Source organism: Rhinolophus sinicus, linkage group LG12, assembly GCF_036562045.2.
Source record: "Rhinolophus sinicus isolate RSC01 linkage group LG12, ASM3656204v1, whole genome shotgun sequence".
In the NCBI taxonomy this organism is placed as follows: domain Eukaryota; kingdom Metazoa; phylum Chordata; class Mammalia; order Chiroptera; family Rhinolophidae; genus Rhinolophus; species Rhinolophus sinicus.
The window spans coordinates 3,326,674-3,345,478 of NC_133761.1; the positions used below are offsets into that span (position 1 = coordinate 3,326,674).

The 18,805-nt window shown below is 47.0% G+C and overlaps 1 protein-coding gene across 3 annotated transcripts in view; it reads left to right on the top strand.

Moving 5' to 3' along the window:
• Window positions 1–18,805, top strand: part of FAM135B (family with sequence similarity 135 member B) — a 171,754-nt gene that overhangs the window by 65,386 nt on the left and 87,563 nt on the right. For all 3 annotated transcript variants that reach the window (XM_019724323.2, XM_019724341.2, XM_074316296.1), the window contains exon 2: window positions 6,108–6,203. In XM_019724323.2, the coding sequence (XP_019579882.2) occupies window positions 6,127–6,203 (77 nt within the window). In that variant the 5' untranslated portion in view covers window positions 6,108–6,126. The remainder of the gene's footprint in view (window positions 1–6,107; window positions 6,204–18,805) is intronic.

An 18,805-nucleotide genomic window follows, 5' to 3' on the forward strand; every position in this document is an offset into this window, starting at 1 on the left:
TCTCTGTAGCTTGAGACGGTCCTTTCCAGAACCTTCCCACTCACCATGTTGGAATTCTTTGATTTATACTCTCTTGAGCACATTAGCTCTGCATGCCTTTTTCGTAAGTAAATGCTGCTGCGTGTTAAGATCGACACGCTTTGATTTTCCATGTAATCTTTCCAAGGCCACATACGTTGAAGATTGGTGTTTTCAAAGAAAATTTTCATTTGAAAGGAAAACATGTTTGTAAGAGGATTGGATTGCAAGCAGTATCTAACAAAGATACTGGCATCATGGTATTTCTCCAAAATCATCTTAACATTTTTAACGAATTTGCTCAGAGGAAACTGAGAATGCTCTGAAACATTTTAGAACTATGGCAGTGAACAGTACAGACAGGTGTGCGGTGTTACTTGACATGGAGCCCAGGCCTCCAGAATCCCAGGACCTCCAAAATGAAGGTGGGGGGCCTGGTGCTTTGGGTCTGGAGCCCATGGGGGCCTTTTGAATTCCTGCCAACTGGGTTGAAGGCAGAAATAAAACTAATCAGGGCGATTGCTAGTTTGCCAGGACACATCTGAAGTTGTTTATGTACGTGTTCACCTTCAATCCTTGGGGCCCCCTTAATGCACCGACGTTCTCCCCATTCCCATGGAGACATGGAATCCTGGAGAGATCATGTCGTAAGAACTAAGGGAAGTGGACTCAGGCTTAGCTGTGACGGGAGGAGGGATGAAACCTGGTGCCTGGAGGTAGGGAGGACAATCTAGGGAAGAAGGTGGTGACCAGGACATCCAGGGGGGTGGCTTAGGAGGTGGGGCGAAGGTGTTGGATTTCAGGAGCTAAAGATGGTGAGAATCAATAACTAATTGTCTTTGGGGGTGTCTCAGTCTGTGGGAGCTGCTATAACAGACCACCACACACTGGGTGGCTTGTGCACCAGGCTTTTTTAATTCACACTTCGGGAGGCTGGAAGGCTGCGATCAGGGTGCCAGCCTGGTCGGGTGAGGGTTGTTTCCTGGGGCGCAGACTTCTCGTGTGTCCTCACGTGGCAGAAGGGTCTAGGGAGCGCCTGGGCTCTCTTTTATCAGGGCACTAATCCCACTCATGAGGGCTCCACCCTCCTGGCTTAATCATTTCCCAAAGGTCCCACTTTCTGATAACTTGACTTTGGCGGTTAAGGTTTTAACATATGGAGCTTGGGGGACATACTCAGACCATAGCAGTGGTGAAGGGAAGGGAGGTATAAAAGCTGATGCCAGCTGGCACCCGGACACATGGGTAGCTGGTGGCATGTGCTGCAGCCTTGATGTCACTGTGGGTGTCCCCAGGGTAAGGAGTGGAGAGTCATCTATGCACTGGGGCGGAGCGCTGCAGGCCACGGTCCTGGAAGGGACAGCAGGATCCTCTCCCACCTCCACTGTGTTGCCCAGCTTTGAGTGTCTGAGTACGTCATTCTGGATGGCAGTGACTGAAAGCTGGAGAAAGACACGTGCAAGCAGAGGGAAGGGGCTCCATGAACTCTGCTGGCGAAAATAAAGAGAGAATTCAAAATGAAGCATTCAGACAACCAACTAAACACATTAACAGTTATTCTTGGTGACTTTAGGTGTCACGGGAGGCCTGGGACTGACATCTGTCATCAACCTTCTCTGTTACCCGCTGGGGGTAAATAATTATTGAGTCGGATTTGCAGAAAAGGCAACTTAGGCTTGGGGGGTTTTATAACTCGCAGTAAATTGTCAAACAGGTGTCCAGCTCCTGGCCAGTTTATCCTCAAACCTGATCTTACACACACACAGACATACACACACGTGCGCGCACACACATGCACACACACGTGCACGCACACACGTGCACACATACGCACACACATGCACGCACACACTTACACACTGCCATGGAGGCCCTATTCCAGATGCCACTCCGATTGCTGCCTTCCACAGAGCAGTTTAGAAATCCAGAGCACTTTGTGTAGCTCTGCAAGAAAAGGGCTTTGATTCCTGAAAAAGAAGCACCCGTGATTTCTTGTTCTCCGTGGGCCACACAAACGGGAGGCTGATGGACTTCTCTGATCTCTGGTCTGGGTATTAGCCATGTGGGTGGTTTTCCCACCAGAGGTGGCATCAGAGGCAGGTACCTCAGGGGTTCCCACATCAGCGTGAGTATTCCTAGATCCCACACTGAGTGTCATTAGGAGGTGTGGGTGCCGGACCCGGGAATCTGTTTATGTGCTGGGCCAGGGGCTTGGCCCCAGACGCTGACGAAAGCTGGATGGCCCAGGGAGTGGCCCCCCATGCCCTGGGTGGAGAGATTAGTTTAACATCTGGCCGTGCTGTCCCCTACACCTCAGCCTGCTCTTGTCACAGCTTGTTCTCAGAGCCTGGAGCCAGAATTCAGGGCTGGACGCGTTCCCTAAGGGCTCACCTGGCCAGCCTGTCTGTGCATGTCTCCAATGACAAAGCACATGCCCCTCCCAGCAAACCCCCACCGCCATTCAGACTCCTGAGTGGTTCAGCTTGTGTTTTGTGTTGGCTCTGCCCCCTCCACTTTCACACTCTGGCGCAGCTGTGCTTCCTTCTATTCCCTCTTATTCATCCACTGCACTCGTGTGTGCGAACCTCTGCCGTGCGCCAGCCACAGCATCAGCTGTGCAGTGCTCAGAAACCCATCCATAGACACGGCGCCTGTGTTCAAGGGCCGTGCCCAGCTCCTAGTCATCTCCTCCCTCAGGGAGGACTACGTCATATGCGTACCTTTTCCAGATAATTGCTCGTCATTACTCTAAGAAGACCCACTTGACATTGAGAATATTTTCATAGTTTATAAAAATCTCTTTCATTCGTCACTATTGCATAGCATTCTCTTAGGTAGCTTTTCTCTTGACGTGCAGATGTGGAAATGTAGTCTCTGAGGCAAAGTAACTTACTAGGTAACTTACTACGTGGTTCCAATCGGATCCGTGTTGGGGTCTGTGACGTCCTAAGCTGGTTCTCTCCTCGGCGCTCTGAATCTTAGAATCCGTTCCTTTTCAATCAAAGATAAACATGGCCCGTTTGGCAATTGTAGGATCTTAGAACATTGTGGCTGAAAGGGAATTTGATTGTCACTTAAACACAAGGCAGGGGTCCGGATCCCAGAAAAGTGGGACCCTGTCCTTTGCCTGGACAGCCCCAGTGATGGGAAGTTCATTGCTTCATGAGATGAACCCATCTCTAGCCAGCAGCTGTGCTGGTGAGAACGCTCCCAGAACAGGGAAGGCTCTTGGGGTGGAGGGGGTCTTGGGGTTCTCAATAAAGATATTTTTGAATGAATGAAAGCCAGAGAGGCTGTAATTTCCCTGTGTGTTATTCCATTCTTTCTCCTGGTTCTGCCTCTGTAATAAAACTAAAAATAGCCAGCATTTATTGGGGTTCATTATATGCCTGGCTCTCCTCTAAATGTGCTAACATTTTGAATTCTCACAACAACCCAAGAAAAAGGAATTATGGTTCCCATTTTACAGAGAAGGCTGATGTGTCTCAGGGAGGTTAGTGATGAGTCATGGTCACCCAACGTGAGTGGGACAAGCCGTGTGCTTCTAGATCTTGTGTGTGGAGTGCTGTAGGAGACAGAGAGGTTTTCCCTCTTATCCCCCAGGAAAGCAGCATCAATGTGTGTTTGAAACTGATATTTTCAATGCGCACTCATCTTCCTCACTGGCTCCCTGGGTGTTGGTTATAATGAATCCCATGGTGTTTACGAGGGAAGGGTGTTTGCATCTCCAAGTTTCAGGACTCTGTCCTATTGGCCCTGAACAATAGGCGGGTAGGGTGTATCTTGCCAGGAGAAAACGATATTCTCCATGCATTAAATCGTTTTTCTGCTAAATATTAACTCCTCAGAAAAGCACTGTCCCAGACAGTCTGCCAGAAAGGGCCAGAGCTGCAAACCAACATCTCTGGACGCCTGGGTCAGCATTCTTCCCCCCTATGGTTTCTGTGCCCCCCTGAATGAATTGGGGTCCATACCAGCCACCTCTGCAAGATTTTGAGGAGCATGTGGAATGATGTGTGGAGATCCCCGGGCAGAGCTGCACATACAGTAGGCTGGGACATCAGCGTGGGTGCATTCGATCTCCCTCTGTCCCTCTTTCTGTGACCTTTCCCCAGGGTCAGAGGTCACGGAGGGTCTGGGGACGACTGAGGCTGATCGCTCCAAGCACGGAGTCAGGTGGCTTTGTAGGCTCTGCAGGTTGTTGAGAACTGAGATCAAGTACGGTGCTGAGAAAGTGGGGAACATGCAGTCTTTGCTCTTGAATACGGTAACAAAGCAAAGCACAGAGTGGCTTTATGTTCTGGCCCTTCCCTCTGGCTTTTACTGGAAAAGGCTGGAAATTGAAATTTAGTGGGAGGTCCGACTGACTGGCTCCCGTGTGCGGGGCAGGGCCAGGGCGCGCCTCGATGGCTGGCCCATTAGGGAAGTGGGTTTTCAGCACATTCTGTGAGCCAGGCGCCACAGCTTGAAATTCTCTGTTGCAGGATTTATGGAGATTGGGTCCTAGGGTCTGCTGCCTTTTGATTTGGTATGCGGACTTCTGCATCTTCCGGAAGGTTTTCCTGGATGGCATCCATGCCAGGGCTGAGATGCAGTGAAGGCCCAGTTAATCCCTTGTGCTTTCTTCTTGGAAGCTGGCCCAGCGTCACCCCATTAACTGCAGGGAGGTTGGGCTCTGAACCACAGTGACGGTGGTCTGGCCCCCGAGTTGTCTTGGTAGCAGAAAGAAGAGGGACTTTGAAAGGACACCTAGGTCCCAATCACTGCTGGCCAGCCGGGAGAGGCCAAATCAGTCTCCTCTTACTTTACTTCCTCCTTCTTGCTCATTCCCCCTTGTCCCCCAGGCCATGCCAGCTGTACCACCTATTGAGAACCTCCTGGTTCCGTAAGAACCTGCTTCATTGCCTCCTGTCCCATTCTCATGGGAATCTTCCTAGGGAGCTTGTATTGTCCCCATTACACATGGTGGTAAACTGAGGCTTGGAGATAGTGAGGAGACTTACCAAAGTACATTCCACTAGAACATTCTAGAGCCAGAAAGTGGCTCCAGGTGAGAGCGTTTCTGATCTTTTTCCTTACCTGCAATATGGGGCAAGAACCTTTATCACAAAAAAAATTTCTTGGACAAAAGCGTGCAACTTATATAAAATACTTGATGCAGCACCAAGAATACAGTAGGTGCTTAATAAAAGTTAGTTTCTTTCCCTTCCTCCAAACCCCTGGTATCTAGATGATTTCATATCCTCGGAAAATCCAGTCTTGAATCTCCCTTTTGGTTTGTTTCTCGTCCTAGACTTTGACTACTTTCAGTTTGTTCCCTCCCAGCTTCCCCACCCAGCCCTGTTGTTAGTGGCCCCAGGGTCTCCTGGCTGGAAAGTCAGCACCTGCTGAGTGGGGTTCCTGTCGGCCTGCCGATGGCACCTGCTTCCCACGCTCAGTACAAAACTCTCCTGTCCTTGCCCCTCCAGGCGCCTTAGCTCTCTAGAGACTGTATTTATAGTAACAATGATAGAAAGTATTTTCAATTGTTATTAATCATTATTAATGGTGTCTACCATTTTTTGAGTGTTTACCGTCTGTCTGGAACTGTGCCAAGTGCTCTGTGTGACAAATTCATTTCCTCTCCCATCGTCTATCAGAGTCCTATGCGATTCCCAGTCTCCCTGTTACAGATGAGGGAGCTGAGGGTGGGAGAAGCGAAGTGACTTGCTCAAGGTCACACAGGTAGAAAGTGGGACAGCTCCGCTGGCTCTGTTGGCCCTGAAGCTCGGGCTCGTAGCTGTGGTGCTGTCACCTCCATGGTACTGACAAGTAGGAAAGAGCAGCAGACGAGACACCTGTAGAATGAAGACATCTGGGTCCTTCCAGGCGTGAGCTGTGTGACATTAAGCAAGTACCTTCATCTCTCTGTGTCTTTTCCTATAAAAGGAGGGATGAGTGATGACGTCCAGGGGACATGTCATGGTCCCCTTTGTCAGATACCCTCGTCCATCTACATTAGCACTGTTTGCTTTCCCGTTGTAGAAGCTCAGAGGCTCTGTGTTTGGCTGATGTGGTCTCAAGCTGTTCATTTCTCTCTTGTTTTTCAGGTAATGAACCAAAAAGATCATGTCTGAAGTACAAGGGACGGTTGAGTTTTCTGTAGAACTACATAAATTTTATAATGTGGATCTCTTTCAGAGAGGGTGAGTACGCTGCACTCTGTATGTTGTGTGTTGTGTGTTGTGTGTTGTGTGCATGTAGATGTCTTTTCTCCTGGCGGGGGGAGGGGATGAGCACGGGCTCTGGGAAATTGCAGGTTACCCAGGAGGGGGTTCCATTATTTTTCCTGCCAAATGGAAGATCCAAACCCTCAGCGCATTTAAAAATAAACCACATATGGACCGAGACGAGACAGTGCTCATTTCCTCCTCCTCCTGCCCTTTCTTCTCCCTCCTCTCTTCCTACTTGATCTCTGCACTAACTCTGTCAGTCAGTGTACAGGAAAGTGAACGCACTGGAAAGGAAGCTGCTGTAGTTCTGATAAACCCGTGTTTGTATGCTCGGTACTCGCAGGGGCCGTCTTTCCAAACCACACATTATAAAACCTGCACCTAGATCTCTCAGAAACGGAGAATTTCCAATGTCCTGGGTAAATACATCGTGAAAATATCGTTGCTTCCAGTTGTTGAGGATACACTCTGAATTGGGCATGTCACCCCCGGGATCTCAGTACGTCCTCGTCACAGACTCCCAGGGCCATCGCAGATAATGGAGTGGGATGGTTACGTACTGCGTCTACACATGGGCCAGAATTGTCTTACTCAATATACACCGATAACAAAACATGAATACAAGTCACGTTTGACTTCTGCAATTACAAGAGGTGCTCGAAGTGGTTCCCATCAGTGTAATTTTAAAAGTTATTTCCTTTCTTAAAATGTGTATGCAGTTTTTGGGTACCCTGTCTCTATATAATTCTTAGTGCTAACATTTCCTGCTGTCAAGGAGAGGGGACACTTAGGGACATATTTTCATGTGGATGAGGACATAGTCTTATGAGCAAACATGCCTGAGGGTCAGACTCATGGCACCTATGTCCTCAAGCGGGCCAGGCCATCATTTGGGTGAAGGCAGCTAGGCCTCTCAGGTCTGGAGAGAGTTCTAGGCCCTCTAAGGTCCCATCCGCAGGAAAACCTTGAGGTCAGCAGTCCCCAGCGCCCTGGGTCCTGCCTACAGACTGGGTGGGATGCCAGCCAGTGTTCTGCATCTGCCAGGGGAGCTCCCAACAGGCATGCTCTCTGCTGCTCAAGTGCTAAGCATTTTTCTGCTCTGAGTCCCTCCGGAGCCATGTTGATGGTGACATGTGACAAGCTCACGTAGCAGGCACTCCCTGGGGAACTCGTGGCTTCAGTCCAAGCCTAGTGGACAGGGTGGGGAAAGAAAGAGCATGATCTCTTGACGGCACGAGAGAGAAAGAAGGTAGGACTTGGAAGCTGGCCCATTTGGGGTGTGAGGATGTATCATTACATGTGTTCTCCGTAGGTCCTTGGCATAGTAGAAATCAGACGTGGGGTTGCAAGAGAAGGGGAGTCCCTTCCTCAGACTGAGTTTGACTGTGGTCACCCAAGTGTCACGTGGTTTCTTCAGTTGATGAGAAAGGTCCCCTTGTACCTCCGCCATCCATGAGTCCCAGGGCGCTCTTACCCAGTCTGGCCACATAGACGCCTTCTCTTGATTGGCTGTAAAACTCTGTGTTGGAAACACGTGGATTCAGAACTCAGACTTTTGCACCGGAATTTGCCCTGACCCGAGAGTTACTTGCTTCTGGCACATTTATATTTGTGGATGGTCTTTCTAGTCCCAGATTACATAGTGCTTTTTGGTGATGTTTGCTCCGAGTAAACAGTCAACCTGCATTTAATCCAAAGTCTATATTGACAGAGGTGGATTCTCAAAGGGAAAGCATCTCTTTGCACCAGTCAGCACACATCATGAATTGTCACCCCTGGGCTTGACATCCCGACCCATCCTGACAAGAAAGCAGGGAGCCTGGCGTGGGGGTCAGACCTGAATTTGAAACCAGGCTCTGCCACTTAGAAGCTCTGAGAATGCGAAGACATCTCTTTAAAACATTCCAAGTCACCGTTTTATCACCTGTAAGACGGTGATGACAGAGTCTGTCTCATGGGGTCACCTGAAGGGTTACGGTGTTAATTGCAGTAATAATATATACCGAGCAGCTAGCTTGGTGCCTCGATCTAGTGTATGCCATCTAAATTGTCCCCACTGCTAGCAGTGACACTATTGATGGAGTTATTACCCAAAAGGGTTAACGGGACCACCTTGCTTTCCTGTTTAAAATCCCCCAGCTTCCGTGGGCTCTCGCCTCAGCCCGGTGCTCAAAGCCTGCGTGGTTTGACCTTAAACTTCTTCCATTTGTTGTCTGTGCTCAGACCATGCATGGCCCTCCTCCTCCTCCTAACAGCTCCTGTAAAACTTCCACCCCCGCCAAGTCCAGCTCCAACATAAACTCTCCAAACCACGTCTGTGTATTGATACTTACCTACTGTATCCAACCTGGGTTTTATGAGTCCCTCTTTTCCCTGTTCCTCAAGCCCATCTTCGGTGTTTCTTTCTATCATCCACTCACACATCCATCGCTGTAAACACATGGAAGCATGTGCTTTTATATTGGGCTCTATAAACAAGAAGACAGACGAGAGAGACTCTGACCTCAAAGATTTACCAGCTAATAAGGACACAGATACATACAGAGAAAAGGACGTGCTGTAACAAAGACAGTTATGAAGAGAAACAGGGGGATCCAGTCTGTGGGGAGTCAGAGAAGTGTCCTGGGAGGAGGTCACAACAGAGCTGTCACCTGATGGGTGGGAGTTGGCCATGCAGAGCTGCTGGAAAGGCAGGAGCAGAATGGCTCAGTGGTGTCAGGAAGACCGAAGTGAGGTGAAGAGAGAGAAGGGGGGAGTGGAAGGGGCCAAGAAGGGGGGAGTGGAGGGGGCTAAGAGGATTATAGAAGTTGTCCCAGCCTGGCTTCAGTAGACTTGTGACTATACGGATCTTAATGACCAGACCTCTTCTTTCATCATGGGATTGTGACATCTCCTCTTCCCCAATGGGAGACGGACCTTCACTTCCTTTGCACGTTCCTTCCGCTCAAGAACTTCTGGAGACTCTGTGCGCTTTCCAGCACGGGTTCTGGGAGTCAGAAAGCAGAGGGAAGATCTTATTTCATTTACAATCATTTTCTCATGAGGAAATAAATACTTAAGCGAGCAAGTAATCCTAAAACTCGTGATGTGGCTATTTGTGAGTCATCAGTATACTCATAACTCAGTTACACCTCTTTATGAGACTATGAAGCCCCATTTCTAATGTTGTTAGCTGAATGGGAGCTACAGTTTGCCCTTGGAAATGAGTTTAAATTTTATTTTACTTGTAAATCTTAATTCAGACAAGATCTACATCAAACTGATTTTCTTTCTGAGTGAAGTTTTTCATTATTTGATGTTCAAATTCATCTCCTGTCTTTACCCGCTGCCTTCTCTACAGTATCATTTAGGGGATTTTCTGCCCAGAGGTGCTAGATGCTTTCATGGATAAATTCTGTCCTGCCCACAGAATAGTTGTGCAAAAAGGACCTACAACCAGAATGATCAGACCTGATGGAAAAGATCGGATGCTCATAGAAATGTTAGGATGGAAATCCTCCTTGAGTCATAAGTCAAATGATGCCTGAAAGAAAATGCCAGCTTATGTTTGTGCCCTGACGTTCCCCGTCACAGCCGAGTGTCCAGGGAGAGGCAGCTCCTTGTGAAATCAGCCAGCGAGCCCTGACGTGCCGTAATAGACTCAGAAATACAATTATCTTTGCTTGCCCGAGATCAATTAATTGATTTGTCTGGTTCTATCAGAAACAATCCTTTTTTTCCCCACTTCTGTTATTGAAATTTGTTGAGATGCTTTTCACCCATCCCCACACTTTTGAAAGGAGGTGGAGCTTACCGTGTTTCCCCGAAAATAAGACCTACCTGGACAATCAACTCTAATGTGTCTTTTGGAGCAAAAATTAATATAAGACCCAGTCTTATTTTACTATAATATAATATATAATATAATATAATATAATATAATATAATATAATATAATATAATATAATATATAATACCGGGTCTTATATTAATTTTTGCTCCAAAAGACTCATCAGAGCTGATTGTCTAGCTAGGTCTTATTTTCGGAGAAACATGCTATAGATGGTCGAGAGCCCCACTGAATGGTGAGTTTTGCGCAGTGAAGGAGCTGGGAGGTCTGGGTGGAGGTGAACTTACAAGGTCAGCATTACCAGGCCTTTGACAGGGGTGTGCTTATCAAGACAGAGTGTCCTGCTGACCATTTTCCCATTCCGGAAGCCATGGATCTAATTCACCATTTCATTTCCATGAATCTCCTCTGTGCAAACCAAATCACCCCTTATTTTTGTTTAAGTCTATTTGGTTTAGGATTTTTATGTTCCATGTAGCACAATTTGCATAGGTAGAATCAGTGGTCTCTGAGAGTCTCTGAGAGTCTTTCTCGTCAAATTCCGTAATTAGTATTTCCATAAAAACTTGCTCTTGCCCTCCTCATAAAACGGCCTTCTGAGAATGATTTCTATGGGGAGCGAACAGAGGTTAGTTACCTGAGGGCCTGTATAGATGGACAACTGGGTGGTTCTTCTAACAAATCCACATTCCTGTTAACAATTCCCCTGCCCCACTTTTGCCTCTTTACCTTTGAATCCGTGACTTCTGAGCCACTGCTGCTTTAAGCCTTTTATCCTCTGAGGACACACTCAGCAGGTCTACAAAGCAGAGAGCCTTGCAGAGATGAAAAGCCTCTGGTGGTCTCAGAACCACCCACAGGGGCCAATTACCTCCTGGTGGAATCAAAGGCAGAGAGGGGGATGCCCGTGGTGGCTAATGTGGTCCTTTCTAGTTTGCTCCTCAAAGTGCTTCTTGCCCCGCTGGGCCTGTCAAGGAGAATGAAAGCACCGGTGTTCAAGAAGGTTGTGCAGTGAGAAGGTACAGACTTGGGTCTGCGACCTGAGACAGACCTGGGCTCTAATTCCACTTCTGTTACTAGCCAGGTGCCACGGGCCAGTTCCTAACCTTCTCTGATCTCAGTTTCTTCGCCTGTTTTGCAGGATCCTTGTTATCAGTCAACAGGGTAATATTTATAAAGCGCCTAGTTAAATGGAGGTCCAGCTCTTGCAGTGCTGCCATAATGGCCTAAGCCCACTATAGCCTCTGTAACCACGATTACAACTGAAACTGGACCAGTCGTCCTCAGCTGGTTGGTGCCGGGGCTGGAACAGAGGCTGAGCTGGTCAGACTCTGAACTGGGTGTTTTCCCTATAGTTGAAGCAGGTGCTTTATACTCACCACGGCTAACCCCCCAGGAAGGGGTCTCCTTGCCAGTGGGACACTTAATGGACTCCATGCTGAATCTTGTTGGCCTTAATCGGAGACATCCGGGTTTTTCCCCAGCTTTATTGAAATATAACTGACATATAACGTTGTGAAAGTTTAACGTGTACAATGTGATTTGATATATGTCTATATTATGAAAGGATTATAATAAGGTTAGTTAACATCCGTCACCTCACGTGTTACCGTTTTGTCTGTATGTCTCTGTGTGTGTGTGTGAATGGTGAGAACATTTAGGATCTATTCTCCAAGCAATTTTGAAGTACACAGTACATTTCTAAAGAAATAGCTTAGGGACACCAGTGAAATATAGTCAATAGAGATATACTAAACCACAGATGCTTCTTTTCTAGAAGGTTCTTTGACTGGATCTTGAGTCAGAGTACAAGGTGTAAGAAAGTGAGGTCCTTAACTATTCTTATTTTGTTGCCATTATTTGCCAACTATTGCTCAACAGCAATTTTAAATGTTTTTTAATCAAATTTCCTCATTTTAAACTTCCAGTTGTACCACGCATTTATAAATTTTCCTCATTTTTCCACACTATATATTTACTTTTGTAATCAGTGTTTTCTCTCTCTGTCTCTCTTTGTCTTTTCACTAAGCAAACACTATTTTATATGCACATGTGTTTTCCTTTACAAAAAATGTAATAAACTAGTTCTCTATTTTTTTCTCTTTCCATGTTCACATTTTCCATTACCTTATATGTTCCTTTACAACATGTTTAATAGTTGCAAAGATTTCCATCATACGGTTCCATCATAATATATTTAGTCAGTGCTCTATTTTTGGACGTTTCACTTGTTTTATATAAAAAAAACCAACATGCATTTCATCATTTAAAACTTGTCATGACATGTTTTTCTGGATTAATTGGGGAATATTTCACTCCTGATAATACAAACAAAATGCCCTGAAAATGAACAAATTTAGCTGCTTGTCTTGCTTCTAGATTCCTGGTAATGTTGATGAAGATTAATACTGTTTGATCGAGCACCGTTCTCACCGACAGGTGACGGAGGAAATGGTCTTCAGCCTAACAGTCCGTGCTTACCCCCAAATTTTCCATATTCCATCTCCTCCTAACCCCCCATGAAAGGCATTTTACAAACCTCAGGGGAATTAAACACTGATTAAGAATCATCACGGTATCAGTCAGTAGATCTCATTTTCTTGAGTGAGAGGAGCTTTTATGGACAGCAAAAAATCTGAAAATCCCATTTCCCAAGCTTGCCATTCAGAGCTGGCACGGAGTGGAGCTCGTTTAGAGCTTCTTGGTAAAGGGATGATTTGGGTTGAAATGTTTTGACCCTCCTCATGTATTGAACAATAAAATAGTATTTATTGAACGTCTATTGTGTAGGTGACACAGTTCTGAATGCCACTTTCATGGTTATGACCCAAGCAGAGAAGTCCCAGCTCTCAGGCCACTCCGGTCCAGTGAGAGATCTCATTCAAACCTCCCCTTGTCAAGGAACTAATTCAGTTTGAAATCCATGCTGTGATGTGAAGAGCAGGTGGCCGTAGGCAGTGTGACGGGAGATGCCTCATTTAGATTGAGGGCTCAGGAGAGGGCTCTTGGAAGAAGTAACATTCAAGAGGAGAAGAAGTTAATTAAGAAATAGCTGGGTTCTCGTGGAAGGAATGAGGCCCCAGGCAGGAGTGTCTTAGCTCAGACAATGATGTGAGGCCACTGTCACTGCCGGAAGTTGAGCTACTGCTTTCCTCTCCAGGAGCCACAGCTCAGGACGGCATACCAGGGAGCTTCTTCCTACGGGAACCCATCTCAGAGTTCTCGGAGGGCCCTACCCAAATTCTGTTGGATGTCTGTTGTCCCAGCTTCAACTCAGTCTGCTGGAAGAGCAACGGAGGCCAAGCCAAACCCAACCCGGGGCTTTGGGAATAGAGCAGGTCACTCTGGAGTAAAGACTAGTTTTTACGTCTCTGATGATTGGTCATCACTGTCAGTTACTGAGGACTGGCTGTGTTGTGCTTGGCGTGGGGAGACCTTTCTGTAGTGTAGGGTTTTGTGGTTCAAAGAGTCTGACAATCGTGGTTTGAAATCCCGGCTCCACTGCTTCTTTGCTGCGTGACCTTGGGGAAGTCTGTCAACCTCTCTGAGCCTCTTTCCTCCTCCGTTGGCTGGGATGATGCCGGCTTCTAGACCAGCTTTTAAAAAGAAATGAAACTCTTTTCTGTCATCTTGAAGATAGTAGAGATGTTTTATTTCTTGAAAACTGAATAAAATAAACTATTTGGAGTTTACACATTATTGATTCGACTGCTCCAAAGACCTTCACTTAGTAGCTTGTGTGCCTGAGTCAGACGACAAAATGCACGCCAAAGGAGGCAAAGTATATTTCTTTTTTGAAATAATGCATTAATGATTGAGTCCCTCGTTATTCAGCACTTTTTGTTTTTGACGCCCTGTGTGAAGTCAGAAAACTTTTCCTCGCACCTGCTGTTCATGGCGTGCCAAGATAAAAATGACGGATTTATTGAGACCAGCTGACAGCTCACTCTGGAGGTGATCGATTGCCTGAAACTCGGCCATGTTGAGAATATAAATTCTGCTAAGAAACAGTGGGGTGGGAGGTGATGAAATACAGGCTTGGAGGATGGACAGAGCAGTGCTGAACTCCCGCTTGGGTAATTAGGAGCCGCAGAGCCTTGGGGAAGGCACTTAACCTCTGTGAGCCTATTTCCTTCGCTGATAGAATGAAGAGAACCATAGAGAAGAGAGAGAGGCAGGCTGGAGAGACTGAGCAAGCAGCGCATCTCAGGGCAGGCTGTGTGCCAGCCCGGGGAATGGGCACACTCACACCCCAGCTGGCATCCTGGCTTCAGTCCCATTGCTTTATCAAACAGCCTCTGCATTCTTCTCGGAAACACTTGGGGATCCTTTCCCTCTCTTCCCGCTCTTCAAATCATTTCACATTTCAATTGTGTCATCTGTCTGTTAAACTCCCTGACTCAGGTCTTCTCTTTCCAGGGCTTTTTCAGGCAGCACAGTAATGGCTGCATTAAAATTCACAGCTGTGACCGGCGGGCGGGGTGCCGAGTTCTTCATGGCTGCGCTTGTGGTCCTCACGGCCAACCTGTGAGGGGACCGCTGCTTCCCCAAGTGCATCCGATGCCAGGGGCCTTGCTGTGTGGTCCTCGCTGCAGCCTGTGCGGAGCTCTGCAACCGCAGTTTGCCTCGTATGATGGTCTTTTGGTTTAAAAGGGCCTCCCTCGTGGTTACAGACACATCTCTCGGTTGGTGGAGCTGAGAGGCTTCCGTGCTGTGCTTCTGTCTGAACAGTTCTGCAGAAAGAAAGATTTGATTGATGATGGAACGGGAATTTGTACACAGACAAGGGCTCTCCAGCATGGCTTCAAGTGTCTGGTAGTTTTCATATCAAAAGGCAATTAAGAGACACAGAGGGCCAACGGACGAAAATTAACTATGGTGATGGCAGTTTCTTCTCAAAAGAGATAAATTCTGATGGAACAGGCTGGAAACTGGTCAGGGATTTTTCCTTTGAGAGGAGAGTTGGCGAGTGTTTATCATCTATTGATAGCTGTCTATCTATCATCTATCTATCTATCACCTATCTATCTATCAATCTGTGTCTATACATCAATCATCCTTCTAGCTGTTTTTTTTTATGTAGGGTTAATGATCTACTTCACCTTTCATCATAGCCCATGGGTGAAGTATGATTCATACTAGATTGTGTTTGTTGCTTTTTTTTTTTTTTTTTTCCAAAACGAGACAGGGTAGAAGGGAAGGTGGCATCATCCAAAATGATGCTTAAAGCAGCTTGTATTTTCTGAGTACATTTAGTGTGCAGGCACCTTCCCTATATTATCTCATTGATTCCTTATAACAGACCTACCAGATGGGTGCTGTTATCTGTCTCTGACAAATGAAGAAACGGAGGCTCAGGAAGGTGAAATGATTTTCCTAATGTCACACACCTGGCAGGTGGCAGAGCCAGAATTCCAACCCAGGTTTGACTCCAAAGACCATACCTTTGCAATATACCACCGTGCCTTCCACGAAGACTTTCTTTAATAGAATAATAATGGTAATAATTATATTTCTCCAGCTAATGATTATGAAGACTTATTCTGTGCTGTGTTAAACAATTTTTATGTCACTTTCACTAAACCCTATGAGTTGGGTCTAATTGTTTATCTGCATGTTACAAAACAGGAAATGGTAGCTCAGAGAGGTTAAGTAACACCCTAAGGTCACACAGCAGGGAGGTAATGAATCTGAGACTTAAGATAAGCTTTGTTGGATTTCACAGGTGGTGTCTTTAACAAGTGCACTGAGCCCCTCTGGTGGAGAGAAGCTGGGACCACCTGTGCATATGCTAGTAGCACAGTAGATAGTAGCATAAATATTCGGGAAAGAAATGTCTAATTATAGTTCCTCGTGCTCCATCCTGTCCTCCAGCCAAACTCAGTTTCCCCCAGACTCCCCACATACTGTCGCTCTCCAGGAATGACCCTCTTCATTTCCTCCAACTGTCTTTTTACCTTAGCTGCTGTTCCTTACCCCCCAGCACGGCCCAGACCTGCCCGTTCTTTAAGGGTGAACCAAGACAGCATGTGAGCTTCAGCAGCACTAAGTTACGTTTGTAAAGTGGGTCAAACCTGAATGAGTCAGGTGAACTCATGTGTAGCAATATGCAGCACACACCCAGTTTCGTGACAGAGCATCGCTGAGCACCAGGCGCTCCATCACGCTCTGACTCAGACCCTGCCCTCTGATCCTGGAGAAGCACCCTGTGACCCTCCAGCGTCTCTGGATCTGCTCAACACAGTGTCAGCCTGCTGCCCCTGAGGCCGGCATGATAATACAGCTCTGCTGACAGCGTGACACCAGCGGTATCACTTTCTGCTCCAGCCACTCGGCTGTCTTCACTAGCCTTGATCTCTTGGTTCACGCCCCTGGTACTGGACACATGGGGTTTCTCCTGCAGGCTCTGCTGTCTTGGAGGGACTGGTTTCCATTCACTCCTGCCTCAGCTGGAGACCTGCCTCCTCGTGAAAGCCACACATTCCCACTCTGAGTTCACCTTGCCCTTTATCTCATTCTCTCGGAAATTCTGAAAGCCTCCTTAGGATTATAATTACTGTTTGTGACCTTGACTTTCTTCTCTGCCAGACTGCAAGCTCCTTGAGGGTAGGGCCTGCTGTATCATTCACCCCTGTGTCCTCGTCCTGTCTCGGTGCCTTGTACCCAACACCGGTCAGTTTAGAGTTCATCATAACGAAGTAGCAAGACTATGGATGAAATGGACAGAAAGCTCGCAGTGGCTTTTCCCGGTCCCAGGCACAATATGTGCTCTTCATGCTATGATGAGTCATCACTGTACCCCAGTTACGTGTGCTACTGGCTAATATGTATGAGGTGACCCCCGATTTGAGTGCTGTCATTGTGTCTTTGGAGTTTCGTAGCTATGGACTTGCATCCCAATTCTTACGAAGCTACAAGCCTGTGAGTGAGACACCTTTTTAGGAACTGCCGCTGCCTCCCAGGAATCGCGGGCGAGATGCTGGCCGTCCTTTATGAATATTCTCCAGGTCGAATGTGACAAAGCGTGTCCCACATCCAGCACGATGCCCGACGCCAGGTTGACTTGGAAGAACTGGTGACTTGCTTTGTTCTTCCTCTGATATTGTGGTTGTTATTATTAATAATCATGAAGTATCTGTGATGGCGAAATAACTTATCCATCTGTTGGTAGAAGGCCTTCTCTTCTCACTTGAGATCAATATATACCCAAGAGTTCAATTATGTCCAACTGTCTTGGGACAGTGGATTGGATGGACCAAAATGAGCAGTCTTGTGTTTCAGCATGGACTCTGCAAACTCTCTTGGCGCCTTTGGAACCTTCCCCTTTCTACGTTAACTTCCCACTAGCAACATCTGGATAAGTTGTAACTATGACAATAGGGGCAATGATAGACTTAAAAGGACTTAGTGCTTACAGCGGCTCATGTACTGTGCCAGGTGTCGTACGTGTAGTATCACATTTGCTCGTCACAACGATTGATTTCTAAGATGAGAAAAGCAGTGTTCCGAGAGGTCACGTGAACTGCTCAAGCTCAAGCACCACCAGTAGGTGGCAGAGCCCGTATTTAACACCTGGCCTGCCAGCAGTGAAAGAAAGCCAGGCAGGCCTTTGTTCCCTCTGCATGAAAGACCTGTGAGGTGTTTCTGTTTTTTTGCTTCCCGGCCCGGCCTCACGCTCTGACTGCTGGGAACTGGTGGCTGGATCCAGTCTTGCCAATTAGAAGCATTCTCTCTGCAGAGACCCCTGTCGCAGTGTGATATTGCACAGCAGATTTTCTGGTCTGAGGCTTTAAATTACCCGTGTCATTTCAAGCTGTGCGAGAAGCTCAAAAGCCTGCTTCCATGCCACTTCATTTAATCAAGCAACACGCATGCGAAGAAAATCAAATGCCACCTCAGATCCAAAGGGCAGCCAGCTGACACCTGTTCAGCCTGCACTCGGTGCCAGGCAGCTTATGAGTCCCGTTCCATCCTGGCTCTCGGGAAGCAGCCATCCTCTTACCTGCACAGGGAACGTTTTCTGCGCGATGCAGAGATGGGCGCCAGCACCTTTTCTGAGAGCAACATTGACACATGGCCTCTTGTGCAGCTTAGAACCCCATCTGGTGGCCTCATTAGGCAGGAACGACAGGTCCACCAGGTGGTGTAAATAAGAACCACAGAGCGGGACGCAGCCATGGGAGGTACTCCCCAGGGGTCCAGCAGCTCAGCAACCTGTTTTTATATATAGCATCTCCCGCAAGGCTGCTTGGGTTGTTGATTTGACTCCCTCAAGGGACTGCTTTTCGGAGTAGGGACCTTTGTCTATGTACAATTTGGGTTCAGTAGGTAAGAAGAACAGCAGCAGTTACAATACCCTTCATTTATTGAAGCCCATTTCTTTCTGTTTATATCAACTCCAGAACGTAACTAATATCGCCATTGAGGAAACAGAAATTCAGCGCGTTTACATAATCTTAAATTGTCACAAAAAGCATCACTGTTGTTATTGCTACTGTAGTTTGGTTTTGGTTTTGAATGTGGAGGAGAAGACGGGAAAATGGGGCAAGAGTATAGATATTTTGTTCAGACTTTTGAGGCTATGTTAAAAGGGCACATGTCTTGTAAAGGTCATCCTTCCCATCAATTCAGAGGAGAATTATCCCAGGAGCCTAATTAGAGTAGCTTTATGCAATGAAGTGTCTCTGAGAAATAAAATAGATTTTTCCTGAAGGCCCAACCGTTTGAGTCTCAGCCAACAATGACC